The sequence below is a fragment of the Felis catus genome, chromosome A2 (genome assembly GCF_018350175.1).
Source record: "Felis catus isolate Fca126 chromosome A2, F.catus_Fca126_mat1.0, whole genome shotgun sequence".
NCBI classification, from domain to species: domain Eukaryota; kingdom Metazoa; phylum Chordata; class Mammalia; order Carnivora; family Felidae; genus Felis; species Felis catus.
In genome coordinates, this window is record NC_058369.1 from 134,994,914 (window position 1) to 135,011,335 (window position 16,422).

The 16,422-nt window shown below is 39.0% G+C and overlaps 1 protein-coding gene across 4 annotated transcripts in view; it reads left to right on the forward strand.

Moving 5' to 3' along the window:
* Positions 1–16,422, forward strand: part of MET (MET proto-oncogene, receptor tyrosine kinase) — a 126,016-nt gene that overhangs the window by 39,396 nt on the left and 70,198 nt on the right. For all 4 annotated transcript variants that reach the window (XM_045041261.1, NM_001168696.1, XM_045041255.1 and 1 more), the window contains 1 exon segment: positions 13,929–14,120. In XM_045041261.1, the coding sequence (XP_044897196.1) occupies positions 13,929–14,120 (192 nt within the window).

The window sequence follows — 16,422 nt, forward strand, 5'->3', positions numbered from 1 at the left end:
CTCCAACCAATCTAGTTGTCTCCAGACTGCTGCTGGAGTAACTAATCTTTCTTGAAAGCAAACCCATTTGTCTTACTGTGTCCCTTAAAATAATTCGAGGACTCCCCAATGGTTTTAGAGTAAATCCATACTCTGTAGTATGTATTCAAGAAGTGTCCTACCTTGGCCTTGACTATTTCCTGGTCCTCAAACTCACTAGTGTGCTGGATGTCTAATTCTCAGGGAAGAGGGGAGTAGAAGCCCTGATCTGTAGTGCTTGCCAATTTGTGTGGTGTAAACACTCCCACCAAGTCAATTTCAAGCTGCCAAGGTAAGTCACTGAACAGGATGAAATTAGGAAGAAATGCTCACAGTTGGGTCTGTAAGCTGGTACAAGATGGCTCAAGCACAGCACTGCCACCCTACCCTACCTTCAGCCTATCATCCTTTTTACAAATAACAAAAACAAAAAATTGTCTTTGCAAATTTCAACTATATAATTCAGTATTGTCAACTATGGTCACCATGTTATACATTAGATATTAAGACTTTTTTTTATTTTTTAACTGAAAGTTTGTACCATTTTACCAATGTCTGCCTATTTCTGCTGCCCTCTCCACCTGTCACCCCCATCACCCCCAACTGCTGCCCCAGCCCCTGGCAGCCAGTTTTCTACTTATTTCTAGAAACACAACCTTTTTCCCCCTTAGATTTCACATAAAATTGATGCAGTATTTGTCTTTCTCTGTCTGGCTTATTTCAGTTAGCATAATGCCCTCCAGGTTCATCCATATTGTGGCAAATGACATGATTTCCTTTTTTTTTTTTTTTTTTTTTTAAGTCTGAATAGACATATACCACATCTTCCTGATCCATTCATCCATTGGTAGATACTTAGGTTGTTTCCATGTGTTGGCTGTTGTGTATAGTGCTGCCATTAATGTGGAAGTACAGATAACTCCTAGTGCTCCTTTTTTCCCCCCTTTTGGATAAATACCCAGAAGTGGGATTGCTGGATCATATGGTAGTTCTATTTTTAATTTCTTGAGAATATCCATACTGTTTACTGGCTGTACTAGTTTACATTCCCACCAACACTGTACAAGGGTTCCCTTAATGTCCTTACCAACATTTGTTATCTCTTGTCTTTTGGGTAATAGCCATTCTAACAGTGTGTGAGGTGATACCTCATAGTAGTTTTGATTTGCATTTCCCTGATTAGTGATGTTAAGCACCTTTTCATGTTCCTCTTGGCCATTTGTATCTTTTCTTTAGAAAAATGTCTATTTAGTTTCTTCGCCCATTTTTTTTCTTTTTTTGCTACTACTGAGTTGTCTGAGTTCCTTGCATATTTTGGATAGTAAGTGCAATGTGAGTCAACCTGTGCATTTATCAGATGTGTGTCAGCCTATCATTCTTGTAGTTCCCAGAATCCATTAGTGTCTCTCACAACCTTGACTTAACACATATTACTTCATCTGCCTCAAATTCCCTTTAACATTGATTTTGTCAGGTTCACATTTTCTCCCAGTTCTTTACAATTCTACTCAGGCATTTCCTTCCCCAGGAAATCTTCTTTAGCTTTCCCCTAACCCTCCATTCTGGATAAGCTGCCTTTCCTGAGTACTCCAGTAGCACCCTTTGCTTATTTCTACCATATCTCTTACCACACTCTGTGGTAATATGTTCACTGGTTTCCTCATTAGCCCCTGAAGATATGAACTGTGGCTTTTATCTCCATATCCTCAGTACCTAACAAAATTGCTTGAACAAAATATCTGTTTATCAAATGAGCAAATAGTTATGGCACAGCCTCATATTTCAAGTAATGTAATGAAATGCTGATTAGTAAAAATTATTTTTAGATAAAACAATTTTTCATTTCCTCCCCCAAATCTCTAAAAACTAATTTATAGAATTGAGGAGTTTCCAAAAGTTAAAATAGCATGAAAGAAATTCTGGGAAGTTTTGGTCCCTTCCTTACACACACACACACACACACACACACACACACACACACACACACACACCTACACACCTTCCTTCATACACCAGTGTGGAATGAAGATGGATCAAAAAACAAGGAGAACAATGAAAGGAGAAGAAAAGATGATAGGGAGAGTAAATAGAAATTCCAGAGCTTTGTACTTAATCAAAATTGGGAAAACATAATTAGAGCAATTAAAAGGAACAAGGTAGATTAACTTCTCTGCTCCATAATGCTTTTTTGAGCCTTTCAACAGTGTCCCTTTTAAGTGGGTGATATTGTCTGAATGAGAGACTTTAGGCAAAACCTTCTAGTAGACATTGCTTGAGCAGTGGTACTAGTAGAGGTGACTTCCCATGAAGTTTGCTTTTTGAATTCATAGATTTTTCACTAACCACCAGTCTATGATTTCAAGTTGAAAATAATTTGTGGGTTAAGAAAAAGAAGTTAAGAGTGAAGGTCTTTTTCAGTACCACCTTTACTGTGGCCATAATGGCGTCACTGCATATGTACCAAATACATGCTTGGTGCATAGCATGAGCTTGGCCTTGATGTAGATGCAGAAAGATTAGAAGAGAGTTTGGTAGGGGCTTGTAGACTTTGGTCAGTGAGAAGGGTTACCCACAGATTGAGGTTTCTGATACACAGTTCTGGTTGGGAACAAGGGAAGAAGATGAGTAAAGAGGCCCACTGCACAATGGTAAGATGGAAAAGAAGGATAAGAGGTGATGACAGTCATGGCAGGTTAGGATATAGACATGGGTTTAAACAAAATACTGGGGCGCAATTGAGGAACTGTGGTTTCATCCATCTTTCACCTCAACTGGCCATCCTCTAAGACATTCATCAGCCTGTTTTCTATTGAGCATGACACTGTTAGGCACATCAACAGACCACAGCTCTTATACTCTACAGAAAGAACTGCTTCTGTCTTATTGCTTAGTGCAGGGTAACTAGTGTTCTGTGTTTTGAGTATCTCTTACAATTCAATGAGTAAGCACATTAAAATTTGTTTTCTATTAACTAAATAGAGAAAAGGAGAAAAATTCTATACACTAAGCATTAAAATTTGCTTCACTTGGAACAGCTTTCTTTATGAATCACTCTGTCACTCCTGGCTGTGACTGAAGTGAGGTATGAAGGCTGCTAAGCCAAACCACATGGACTTGGTCTGTTTTAGATCTGATTCACCTTGGGAAATGATGATAAAGAAGGAAACATTTTAACACGTAGAATTCCAGAACCCCTATCATATTAGAATTCAGAGTCTTTTGAATCCTGGGGATACCTCAAGAGGAAGGTGGATATGTTTTTATTTCATTTATATGTAAATGCATTTTTATACATGTGTATACACATGTACATAAAATACATTCTGCTCCAAATATTTTTTCCCTCTTCACTAATCCACCTTCTGTCAAGACCTGTGTCAGCTTTGGCCTCTGCCATGAGCAAAGCTGTTTAAGCCCATACTTGATCTTATCTTTTTCCTAATCTTCTAGCATTACCACCTGTACCAGTGTTTTCAGAATGTATCTATCAGTGATGTTCTTTGTGCTTTGCATTATTAGTTATTTGTGTGTCTGCCTCTGGCACGACTCATTTCACTTAAACCTCAAAGCAATTCTGTTAGATAGATGTGCATTTTTCCATTTTACCAGTGAAGAAGTGAGGCTTGGTGATCCAAGTATTCTCTCTAAGTTGGCACAGCGGGTAAGGGCAAGGCCACTCCTGAGCCCATGCTCTTCTCCACTAGGCTAGGGTGGTTATCACTGGATATGACTAAGAAGGTGTTTGGGGAACCTTACTCTAAAAAGTTATGAAAGTGGAATTGAACAAAGACATTCTGGAATCAAGGAAATTAGATTGTGGGACACCAAGTGAGAGATTTCCTTTAACTCTATAGAAACATTTTTAAGAATTGGTAGATGGATGTAAACAATAAAATAAAAGGAAAAGTCAAAGATGACTGAGACGTCCTGAAGGGAGAGGGTGGCTATTGATGCCATATAGAAATAGGAAGCCAGAAGAGGGAATTAGTTTGGAAAGAAAAGCAGTGAGTTCAAATGTCATTAATGGCACGTTCAAACTTGGCCTAAAGGCAGTTGCAGAGACAGGGCTAGTCCTCAGAAGAGAGAATGCCGCTGGGTGTGTGAAGTTAGATCATCCACGAGGCAGCCTCCATCACCTCGTGAATCACTACTGTCAAGCCAGCAGCCTGTTGGCCAGATGCATGGTTGTATTGCATTCAGGGCCATCTGAACACACAGGGCCAGAGATGATGCCCTTTCTCCCTTCCTGGAGACAAATCAGCTCTTCTTTAACTGCCCCCCCCGCCCCAGCTTTGCTCCCCTGTTTGAGGTCTCTGGTTGTAATGAACTCCGTGGCTGTTGAAGCAGTGCAGTAGGATTACTTCATCAAGGGGAGTTTGTGGCAGCACAAGTATTAAGGAAGCATCTTTCTTTTAAAACTGTGGCTGGGGGCGCCTGGGTGGCTCAGTCGGTTAAGCGTCCGACTTCGGCCCAGGTCATGATCTCGCGGTCCGTGAGTTCGAGCCCCGTGTCGGGCTCTGTGCTGACAGCTCAGAGCCTGGAGCCTGTTTCAGATTCTGTGTCTCCCTCTCTCTGACCCTCCCCCGTTCATGCTTTGTCTCTCTCTGTCTCAAAAATAAACGCTAATTAATAAATAAATAAATAAATAAATAAATAAATAAATAAATAAATAAATAAATAAAAATAAAAAAAAATAAAACTGTGGCTGAGCACAACATGAAGTTGAGTTGTCTTTGTAGCACAAAACGGTCACATTCTTAGCGTTCAACCACACCACCCTAACAGTCTGGCCTTGCATTAAGGACCCCAAAGAAAAGGTCCTGCTCTGGCAGAGAACTAACTTTTCTGCATTTTACAGACAATCAGGCTTCATGTTGACATCTTAGATATTTGAGTACAGACTCATAGAAGTTAAATATGTCTGAAAGCAACATAAGCAGACACTGAAGTTCAAAGCTCTGTGCCTCTGCCTGTAGTCCACAGCACCTCCCTCCCAGTCCCACAGAAGAGAGAACAGAAGGAGAGAACATGAATAAACAGAAGAGAGAACATGAATGAAATTTAGAGAAATAAGTTATGTGGAATTCCTGAAATTAAAGCAGTTGAGTATTTAACCAGCTATATGAAAAGTTCTACGCAAAGAGGGACTATCTATTCTGAAATACATATCCCCCAGAAAACCACTATTATATGTCAATAGAATTTGTAGAAAAGGTGATTATTAGGGCGCCTGGGTGGCTCAGTCCGTTGAGCGTCCGACTTCGCCTCAGGTCAGGATCTCGCAGTTTGTGAGTTCAAGCCCTGCATTGGGCTCTGTGCTGACAGCTCAGAGCCTGGAGCCTGTTTCGGATTCTGTGTCTCCCTCTCTCTGCCCCTTCCCCACTCATGCTCTGTCTCTCTCTGTCTCTCAAAAATGAATAAACCTTAAAAAAAATTTTTTAAAAAGATGATTATGAATAAAATTTATATTAAAATGCTTCTATTAGTTTCATCATGTACAAGAAGGAGAGAGGGCTGGTATGAGTGAACTGGCAAAGATTTTATAAAATAGTACTTTTTTTAAATCTAGCTGCAAGACTGATTTAAATTATCTATAGATGAGCTAAATCTGTCCTATAGATGAATTAAAGGAATCTCTATTTTAAGTATATCACATCCTTAATTATACAGAATTAAATGTAATTGCATATTCACTGCATGCATCATAATGTTAGGAAAAACAGTTTGAATCAAATACACTGAGGTATATAACACTTCAGTGTTCATTTTATAAAAAAAATAGTATACGTCTGAGTCAGGTAAAAAAAAAAAAAAACATTTGGCCAAGTATTCATGAAAAGGTAAAGAAAGAATAAATTATTGTTTCAAGACTTACAAATTGTAGAGTGGTTCCTAATATTTAACCCTATGACAGTATATAAGCCCTTGAGTTAAGGAAGCAGGTTTGTAATAAGTTTTGTTTTTTTTTTTTAAAACAGAACAGGATGTTTACCATTGGTTCTCAGAGTGGATTTCATATTATTATTTTAGAAAAGGATGAACCTTGAGCAATTAAATGCTTTTCAAACTTCTTAAAAAATGGGCATATGTATCCAGAATCTTTTCATGTGTTGGAGTAGCCTAAGATGATTGGGGGACAGTGACTGTTTCCTCATGACATCCTAAATATCCTGAGCAGTCATTTGTTCCAGCAGCAGGCCAATGGCAGCTTGGTAATTCCAAGCCTAGAGGAAGCTTTGGAAAGCCATCCACAGACCCACAGCATGGTAGAGCCAGAAGAGAACTTTGGATTAATTCCCTCAACCCCTTCCTTTACAGACAAACCTAGGTGGGGGGTGAAGACACTGCTGCTGTGTGACCTAAGTTTAATCCTTGCCCTGCAGCTGCTGGTCTTTTGACCATGCAGTGCCTCAGTTTCCTCCTAGGATTGTTATGAATTAATATTTGGAAAGTGCTTAGAACAGTGTCTGAGGCATTATAAACACTCTGGACAAATGTTTTTTATATCAGTAAAGTAAAGCTCAGACTCAGAGAGATCAAGCTATTTGCCTAAGGTCATGCAACTCATCAAATCCCAGCTGGGTAGAACCAGTCCTGTGCTGTAGGCACACACATTCTTTTTCAGTGTCCTTAGACCATCCCTAGAATGTGAGTTTGTCTCAGAAATACTGTAGGAGCCTATAAGTAAGGAGTATGATGCAGTTGGATTTGGATTTGAAATCAACAGCTAGGGTTCAAGCTCTGATATTTACTGACAACTCTCTAAACTTTAGTTTCTTCATCTGTAGAAATGTAATGATCATAACCAATCCAATTTACAGACCTACTGAGAGGATCAGATGAGATAATGTACTTGGAAAACCATAACCTACTATGCAGATGATATTTAACATTACTGTGAGCTCCTGTGAGATGACAAAAGCCATGAGAATGTTTCAAATCTGCTTAGGATGTCAGGAAATTGGGGTGGGGAGAGTTTGTAGTAGGCTGTCTCCACTTTTTCACTTCGCATTTATTCATTGGTAATTCCAATGAATTAAATTACCAATTAAATGAATTCATTGGTAATTCATTTAAAATTTATTTTTGTTATATTCATATATGCAAAAGACTCATGTTCTCTTTATGTGTGTGTGTGTGTGCGCGCGCGCGCGCGTGTGTGCAGTAAAACAAATACTGAGTTCTCTACCACCAGGCTTAAAAAAGAGAATATCACCAAAGCCTCTAAGTCCCCTGTATGTCCCACCCCAGTCATATCCCTCTCCTTCCCAGAAAAGTAGGTAAACAATGATTGCGAATTGTCTTTTCCTTGCCATTAGTTGCACTACATTTGTGTATATGCCTAAACAATGTATTAAGTGAATTTTTTTTTCCTGTTTCTTTTTCCGTCTTGACTCAGATATCTCAAGCTTTATGGTATCTACTTATACCCATATACTGTCCATCTTATTCTTTGTCACTATCTCCCTCCCAGTCCACTAAAACATAACTTCTGTCCTTCAACAGACTTCACAAGGAGAGACTTTAGAAAAGAGCCAGGCTTTAGGTTCACATGGCCAAGGAGTAGGTATCACTGACTAGCAGAAGCTGAGACATCAGCTGCTAAAGCAAATGCAAGAATCCAAGAATGGGAAGGGTCTTGTGTCAGGATAGCCACTCTTAGATTCATTTGGTGTCCTAGATGTCACTTGACGTTTCACTTTAATGGAAAAAAGACTTAAGAACAAACTAAGGCAGGTGTGGATACCATAGTAGGGAGTGCGGGCTTTTCCTGCAATCCTTTGGGAAGCAACTAAGGTTTTGAAGAAGAGAGTGACAGCTCATAACTGCTTCAAGGCAGGTGAGATGGAGGACCGGAAGGCCAATGAGGAAACACTAGCCTAGGGCAGGGGTGCAGGAGTGGCTGGAGGGCTGTAGCCAGAGGTCAGAGGAATTGAGCAACTAGTTGGATGTGAGAAATGCTCAAGAGAGAGGCGTTGGTGATGACTGAAATTTTAGAATTACCTGGGTAGAAACATGTTAATATTCATAAACCAAAATAGGCAATAGAGAGGAAGATTTGAGAGCCAAGCTGATTAGAACAGCCCAAAATGCTAGTGGTCATCTTTATGCCACTATCCAGAAAAAAAATAATTAATTCCAGCCTTTCTCTCAGAAAAGCATTCAGGGGTGAGTGAATCCACATTTCCTACTTTGAACGGTTGTAGGTTTTTTACATGCTGATTGATAACTTTTGTTGAATGATTCCAACTTTTTGAGAGGTACAATTTCCCTGACTTTGAGTTTCTCGTATTTAAAATGAGGAGCTGGGGTAAGATGGTCTCTAAGGCCCTTTCCATTTTTGTAATTGTGCAATTCTTGGAACTTTGCCCAGAATAGTAAACAGTAGCAGAAGAAATTCATGAGGTTGAGAATCACAGAGAACTGAATTCTAATGACTGTTTCAGTTCTGATGCCAGTTCCAGCGTGAATCGGCCACTGTGGCCGCACCCTTGGCTGCTCTGAGTCTCCTGCTCCTGAAAACTGAAAACCTTACAGGGCTGTGCATCTGCTTGCACGTAAAAATGCCCAACTCAGTGCCTGGCACAGTGTAGGTAGGTGCAGGGTAAAGACAGATATCCCCCGTCCCTTCCTTTCTTCCTCCTTCCTTCCTTTGTTACCAAAAAGAGAGTTAGTCTGACTCCCCAGCTAGTGCTGGGCTGAAACCTTTGTAGACTCTTCCTTGGTGCCCCAAAGCAGCTTTTACTAGAGAACTGCCTTCCACAAGCTATGCTCAGTTTTACCCCAAAGCACAGGGCCTCTTGGCTTTGAGGGAAACACGAGTGGCAAGGAGACCCCTGGCAGTAGATCTGTAGGTCTCCCATCTCCACCCAATCACTCCAAATGCTGTACCCAGCCAGGAACTGTATGTAAAGTTGTGAGAAGAAGCCTCCCCATCTTCCCTGCACAAATGAGCAGCAAATACATTTCCTTTAAGGCACGTAGTGACTCAGACTGAGATTTATGAGTAGAGAGCATTTTCCTACATTTGCAATGCTGAGAGCTTAAACCAGGGTTCCCTGAGAGTTAAAATTCTGTTCAAACTCAAAGACAACATGGGGCTCTGTAAGCTAGTTCCTGCCACCCTGACCCCAATCATTGAGTTTGTCAAGATTCTCAGAAGGAAGAGACAAGGAGTAGTCCCCTCTCCTGCACTGAATGCTGGAATGTTACTTTCTCCTAGAAGCTTGTGGCCCCAGTCCTTTCCTGCATATCTCTGCTATGGAGAAAAATGAAAAAGAAAAAGGTTAGGAATCTGTGATTTTTTTATTTAAAAAAATTTTTTTTTCAACGTTTTTATTTATTTTTGGGACAGAGAGAGACAGAGCATGAACGGGGGAGGGGCAGAGACAGAGGGAGACACAGAATCGGAAACAGGCTCCAGGCTCTGAGCCATCAGCCCAAAGCCTGACGCGGGGCTCAAACTCACGGACCGCGAGATCGTGACCTGGCTGAAGTCAGACGCTTAACCCACTGCGCCACCCAGGCGCCCCAGGAATCTGTGATTTATAAAATCTGAATGTCATTTGGATCTGACATGATATTTGTTTTTTAGCTCCAAATTACATAATTTTTCAAGATCAAGGAGTTCTGTAGATCCTATTCCAGCATTGTGCAATGTTTTTATACTTAGGAATTTATTTGGGGGAGGGGGATAGAGACATAATACAGTCAGTCCTTGAGGAGGTACCATTTAGAGACCTTACTGTTTCCTAAAGGAGAAATCTAAACGTGTAAATATTCGTGAATATACATAAATGTGAATTGAGTCAGGTGCAGAGTTCTACATTTATGCCTTACATGTGAGGAAACAGACATACAATTCAGAGTTCTGGTTGTGTTACTTTCCCTCCATTTAAAAAAGATTGAGGACTTCTTGCCGGTTTGCAGACACTCCGAGGCCCATCTCACTTCCGTTCTCCCACTGGCCCAGTTCAGCAAGCAGACAACAAAGCAAGCTGGGTAGGCAGATGGGCTTATCTCTGGGTACCTTGCAGATGCATTAATTTTTAAGGAAGCTATTATTAAATGCCTACTGTGTGCTGGGCACAATACAGGGCGGGATGATAAAAGATGAATGAGACCATTTAGGGCCTCTTGTTGATAGAAGCCTGCTACTAGTTTACAGTCTAAGACTCTACTCCACATGCAGCAAATTGTTTTCATATTCCAATGAATCCATCATATCTCCACAAGGCAAATTTGAGGCTTTAGGTTCCCAGGATGCCGTCTAGACATAGAAAAAAAGTAAGAACAAGCAAGAAAAGGAACAAAACAACCACAGATACTGACCCTGAAGAGCAGTCACTTCTGAAATGGAATACTTGAAATGCTCTTTGATTTAAAACTAGTCTTTGCTTCTTTAAGCAGTGTCCCTTGGTTCTGACTATATCTGCAAAATGGATGATTGATCACCAATGGAAACTTAATTACCAATTAATCGGTTACTATTGAATTGCTGGTATGTCTCAGTTATCTGCTATTCCTCAGAGCAATCTATAGTACTTTAGTGAAGAAAAGCTTCTAATTAAATAGTGAAATAGTACTCATTAATATATCAAAATAAATGTCTAGAACCAGTACATTTCATTAATTATAAGAGTCAGCAGGTTTTGCATCTCTGAGACTCTTTGTTTGCTAATTTATTGCCACTTAAAATGAAGAAATATTTGTTGCTATATAAAACAGCATTGTAGATTATTTTTAACCATAAAAGTTAATAGATGTAAGAACTCAGTATTCCGTATGACCGACAGAAATTTGACATTGAGGAGTAAGGCTATTTTGCATAAGGATAACTGAATTTTTTATTTCACTTTGTTCTTAAACACTAAGTTGGTCTGAAATCTACTCTGACAGCTTTCTAATTATTATAAATATAATAGGACAATAATAGAGAATTCCTGATCTTCAAATAATTTTCCTTAACTTGAAACTACATACAAAAATCTGTAAAAATGAACTTTTTCTCTTTTTCTAACAAGTTAGACTTCATTTTCCTTGTTTATCCTCCTGCTTCCTGTTATCTGCCCTCCATTTACTAATTCCCAGATGTCTTATCAGTACAGTCAGGAGCCAGACACTCTATTCATTTCTCTTTTTTTTTTTAATTTTTTTTAAAGTTTTTTAATTTTTTTTAACGTTTTTTAATTTTTTTTAACGTTTATTCATTTTTGAGAGACAGAGACAGAGCATGAGTGGGGGAGGGGTAGAGAGAGAGAGAGAGGGAGGGAGACAGAATCTGAAGCAGGCTCCAAGGCCTGAGCTGCTAGCACAGAGCCGGTTGCAGGGCTCGAACTCACAGACCATGAGATCATGACCTGAGCCGAAGTCGGATACTTAACCGACTAAGCCACCCAGGCCTTGTTTTTTTTAGCTTTTTTTTTTCTAATGTTTATCTTTATTCATTTCTTATAAACTCTTTCCTGTACCTATTACTGAAAGAAAAAAAAGCTTTAGTAATATTAGTTTACGTCTCCACATTCATTCCCTCTCTACTTATAATTGATTCATTTACTCATTCATTCACTTAATATTTATTAAAGATCTCTGTGTGGTATTTCATCTACTACTAGCAATACCTTGGTGAACAAGCTGAGTCTCTGATGGCAGGGACTTCAGTCATAATCCACAAGCAAATAGTTACAGCTGTGAGTGCTACGACAAATAGGTAAAATGTATTATGACAGTCTGTAATAGAAGCATTTGACCTAGATATTAAGGTCAGGATAGGCCTCCTAAGGATGATGACACACTAAGATCTGAAGGAGGCATAGCAGTTAATAAAATGAATGAAGGTGGAAGGATCACTCCAGGAAGAGGGAACAATATGTGCAAAGGCCCTGTAATGAGAGGACATATGGTATATTTGGAGAACTGACCAAAGGCCAGCTCCCTGGAGTACAGAGTGCAAAGGAGAACACAATGAGAATCATTCTGGAAAGTTCAGTAGGATCCAGATGATGAAGGGCTCATCAGACCATGTTAAAATTTTTGTCTTTTATCCTAAGAACAGTAGGGGGACATTCAGTGTTTTAAACAGAGTGATATGATGAGATTTGTGTTTTATGGGGGGAAAAAATCTGGCTGCAGTGTCGAGAATGGACCTGGAAAGAGATTGGGTGAGATCAGATGTGGCAGGTCCAACTTGGAAGCCATTGTAGTAGTTCAGGAAAGGGAAGGCATAGCTTGAATAAGGGTTGAAGTATGGAGGCAGAGAAAACTGGATGGATCCAGGAGATATTTAGAAACTGCAACTGATGAAAATAAGTGATCGACTATACATGGGGAGGAATCAGGGATGACACCTAGATTTATGACTTGTGCATCTGGTGGAATGATAGAACCATCCACTAGGGTGTGTGGTATCATCAGATCAGGCATGAGGGAAAATGATGGTTTCTACTTTGATTGTGTTGAACCTGAGGTCTTGGAGACATCTGAGTGTGTATTTCATAGGCAATTTGATATATGCATGGTCAGCTCAGAGGAGAGGATAGGGTGGAGGTACAAATGTGTGTCAGCTAAATGGCAATAGACATCATGGGAGAGACAGAGGTTGCCTACAGAGAGTGTGAAGAGTGAGGAGAGGAGCAGCCTTAGGATGGATCTTTGAGAAACCCTGATGTAGATGACCCTACACCAGAGACCAAATGTTGCAGTGTAAGAAGTAGAAGGAAAATCAGGACACTGAAGTGTCAAGGTGAAGGAAGGGATCCACAGTGCTTAACTGACATGTATAATTGAACAATATTTTTAAAATTTTGCACTTGAGCCTAAAAGACAAATACCTGATTGAGTGGTAATTGCCTTTTAGTAAGTTAACTATTGCAGCATTTGATGCATGGTTTCTACATTTTTTTGAGCCTTTCACCATAATAATGACAAATACTTCAGTGGGATTTTCTGGGTGCTGGGTTCTATGGTAAAAGATGTCTGTAAATTAGCTCATTTAACTTTTATAACAGCTATGCAAGGTAGGTACATTTCTATAAGTCTCTTGATTTTCCTGGGAGACTGAAATGAATAACCTGAATTTCACAAACACATAGAGGCTATAGGGTCTGTGTAAGGTAAATAAGCATGACAGACTAGGATTTGATGCAGAACTTGAGTCTGGGGTCTGTGTTCCGCTGCCTCCTGGTGAATTATCTATCAGCCACCACCCCCCCCCCCACCACCTCACTGCACACAAAGGCACACATTTTAAATTTTATTTTAAAATTGTATTTTAAAATATATAATGTATTATGTATGACTGTAACATTTATTATTATTCCAGTTGAAATCCATCTCATTGGACTTGCCTGCTGGAAGCACTGCCTTTTTATTTGTTTAATATTTATTTATTTTTGAGAGAGACAGAGTCTGAGCTGGGGAGGGACAGAGAGAGATGGAGACACAGGATCCAAAGTAGGCTCCAGACTCTGAGCGTTCAGCACAGAGCCTGACACGGGGCTTGAACCCACATACCGTGAGAACATGACCTGAGCTGAAGTCGGACACTTAACCAACTGAGCCACCCAGGCTAGAAGCAATACCTTTATGCCCAGGACTGGGACATCTATAATTTTGTTTTTCTTTTATTAGCATCACTAAGTTCCATTTTTATGTATGTACATATTCAACCATGGTGCAAACTGTGATAGTAAGGTTTACCCCAGTTTAAGTCTATATACACATAGCAGCACCTACCAGTACTGGAGCCATGTAGGTCACTAGAATAATTTCTGCCTGTCTGGGGCTCTTTGTTTATTTGCATGGTTATCCTTGCTATTCTACTCTGAGCTCTGAAAAGACACACTGAAAAGTTTCTTACCAGCTTGTTCGCATCTGACTCACATTAATTCTATGACCATATTTTATTCCAGACACTTTTGAGAAATTCATCAGGCTGTGAAGTGCGCAGTGATGAATATCGAACGGAGTTTACCACAGCTTTGCAGCGAGTTGACTTATTCATGGGCCAATTCAACCAAGTCCTCTTAACATCTATATCCACCTTCATTAAAGGAGACCTCACCATTGCTAATCTTGGGACATCAGAGGGTCGCTTTATGCAGGTAAATGTTTTCTGAGAGTGGCTGTGGCTGTTTTACTTGGTATTGTTCAATTAGTTTGGTTTTGTTTTTACAGAAGGTATTTACAGATATTGTAAAGTGAAAATCACAGTAAAAGCTAGAGACACAGACTGAAAGCCAGACAATGAAGCCTGGTCCACTCTTTATGAAGTGTATAGCCTATTTTTTTGTTAAGTTCTTGAAGCTTTCAGTTTAAATGTGGTTGCTTTAATTTTCTTGCCCAGAATGGTTTAGAATTTTGTTTGCTGTTGTTTTTTTTTTTTCCATTCATGATTTCTGTCACATGATTTGGAAAATAAAATGAAACAATTAAAGCACTTCCAGGCGATGTTTTCCTATTTCAAGGGAAGCTACGGATCAAAGGAGAGCTATTGTGTGAACCGTGTGTCTCCATGAGAAGAAACATTCACATCATTGAGAAATATTGGCAAGAGTTAGGAAGGGACGTTATCATCAGGATCCCATTGTAACTCCAGCTCTCCTGATTCTGCAAAAGGATGGGGTCAAACACAAAGAAGTTCATATACTGGGGGGAGAAAAATCTGGACTTTATTAAATGATTTTAATGGATAGCAACAGTATTTCTATAAGTGAAAATTCACATTTCAGACTTGCAATTATTGTGTTTCCAGAATACAAGAATCATAGCACTTTGCAGAAATTAAAATGCTCTTGTGTTGAATCTGTTTTCTTTAATAGTAATTGAGTAGTGCTTTCAACATGAGTTCTTAGTAGGATCTTGATTAATGCAGAATGACCAGGGTATCTATGGAAATGTTGACTTTTTACAAAGAGTAGAAATTTCTTCTAAAGAGAGATTCTTATTTCATAATAATCTGATGTAATTAACATCCTAATCAGACAGTGACTTCTGGTAAGCCAATTGAGGACAATGATGTTTTCCTATGACTTGCCCATCTGTACATCTTCTATCTGTATTCTTTTACAAAATATATCTTTTAAAATTACCATTGTTTTTATAGTGGTATGGATATCGGTCATTGCCATATTTTAAATCATGTTTTTCTTACACTAGCTGGATATATTGGAATTTTTTCAAAGTCATAAAATGTAAATAAAACCTTCCTAGCTCAAAACTAATCATATAGATCCTCTTATCTAAATGTTTCCACACTTGGTCTCCCCTCCTCCCACTGCTTCTAATTACTATACTTTTTCTCCCCTCCCCTTTCTCCCAGCCCAGTGTTCTTATTTACCCACCTCAGATCAGTTAGTTCTGTCTTAACTCCTCAAAATCTGAAGAGTGTAATCTCAGTCCCCTTCTGCATGCACTCTGAAGTATTTGAGTTATGGTCATATCTATTATCCTTGTAAAATATGTAATTCTGTGTTTAAATGTGTTTTTAATTGACACTGATATTATTCTGCAGAATTCCAAAAAAAAAAAAATTGAAGGAGGATGAAAGAATCTTGCATCTGTTGAATTCCTAAGGTGTTCACTATGTTGATTTGTTATCTTTATTTTTTCTTTCTTTTTGTTCTAAATTGTTTATTACCTCATTCATCCAGTTTCATATTAATAAGCTTTCTATAGTCACTTTAGGTCTGATACTTTTTTACATCAAAAGGTTCCTGGCCTATTTCCAGATTCTAAAGTTCTAATAAAATCCCATTTTTAGATAGATCACTTTAATAACTGAGTAAATTCTGCTGTGTGACAGATTTTACCACCTAAGTGATATGTCATACATCAGTCTCATTGTGACAGAAATGCTGTGACACGTGTTTTATTCTTATCTCCCAGCATTTTCATAAAAGAAGCAATATTATGCCCATTATCTGTGCATCCAAAACATTAAAGAGGAAAATAAGTAAGTAGATACTTATTTTATGGAAAGTGCTGATATCACTGATTTTTTTTTAAACCGTGTGGTTCTTAATTCATCAGATATCCACTGAGAACTTACTAACTTTGCTCTACTAGGCAAATAAGTGAAGCAAAGGAAGCAGTGACACAGAACCTGCCTTTAAGGAACTAAAATTTTAGTATGGGAGATAAGAACACGTACCTGATATCAAGACAGCAAGACAAACACATACAGACAAAGGGCTATTGAGACCCACATATAGGATTCATTTCTCTGACACTTGTCCAAGAGAATTCCAGTCCCTTAAATTTTATGTAAATAAACCTAAAGCATTTGAAGGATCAAACAGTCAACATCACTGAAATCCAGTTTGTTTACAGCAAATAATGTTGGGGGAGGAGTCCAGCGGCAGCAAAGACCTAGGGAACTTCTAGTTTAAGCTAGCCAAGTAGTAA